The sequence below is a fragment of the Palaemon carinicauda genome, chromosome 30 (genome assembly GCF_036898095.1).
Source record: "Palaemon carinicauda isolate YSFRI2023 chromosome 30, ASM3689809v2, whole genome shotgun sequence".
Taxonomy (NCBI): Eukaryota; Metazoa; Arthropoda; class Malacostraca; order Decapoda; family Palaemonidae; genus Palaemon; species Palaemon carinicauda.
In genome coordinates this window covers 67,339,248-67,339,802 of record NC_090754.1, presented here as the reverse complement: position 1 = coordinate 67,339,802, position 555 = coordinate 67,339,248, and the positions used below count along the sequence as shown (strand labels likewise).

Sequence of the window (555 nt, the reverse complement as noted above, 5' to 3'; positions counted from 1 at the left end):
TCTCTCTCTCTCTCTCTCTCTCTCTCTCTCCTTTCATAAATGGGTAATTATCCAGAATACATTCATTTGACCTTATTTCTCGTTATGGGGTCAGTGCATGGTTCACAATAATACCAAGGCCTTGAATGAAAATAGCAATCAGATTATTATTAATTAGCCGATGTCTCATTATTCACTTACTATTGTTTGTTTTTTTTATTCTCATCTCTCAGTAATTTCATGCACCAAATATTGAAGATAATAAAATTATCTAGTGATATTATAAATGAGTATTGAAACTACGTAATCAAAATTTAGACTGAAATGTTGCTTCTTTATTACAGGTATTAGCGCGTGATAACGTTGGCAGTTAGAACAAAGAATGCTACCATTCATTCGTAAGTATTGTAATCTTACGGATTTTTCTGTTTTTCTCTTGTTAAAAAGGAAATTTTTTTTTCATATTAAATGTCATGTTCTCTTTTTTTTCTTAAGTATATTATGTTTTGTAAGCACATTATACATATGTATATACAGTGGATATATATATATATATATATGTGTGTGTGTGTGTGT

General features: G+C 29.2%; 1 protein-coding gene across 1 annotated transcript in view; it reads left to right on the top strand.

Annotated features, from left to right (window-relative positions):
- Nucleotides 1-333: 333 nt before the first annotated feature.
- LOC137623244 (echinoderm microtubule-associated protein-like 2) overlaps nucleotides 334-555 on the top strand; it is a 131,856-nt gene continuing 131,634 nt past the window's right edge. Inside the window, exon 1 of the mRNA XM_068353991.1 lies at nucleotides 334-377. Coding sequence (XP_068210092.1) covers nucleotides 362-377 — 16 coding nt within the window. The 5' untranslated portion in view covers nucleotides 334-361. The remainder of the gene's footprint in view (nucleotides 378-555) is intronic.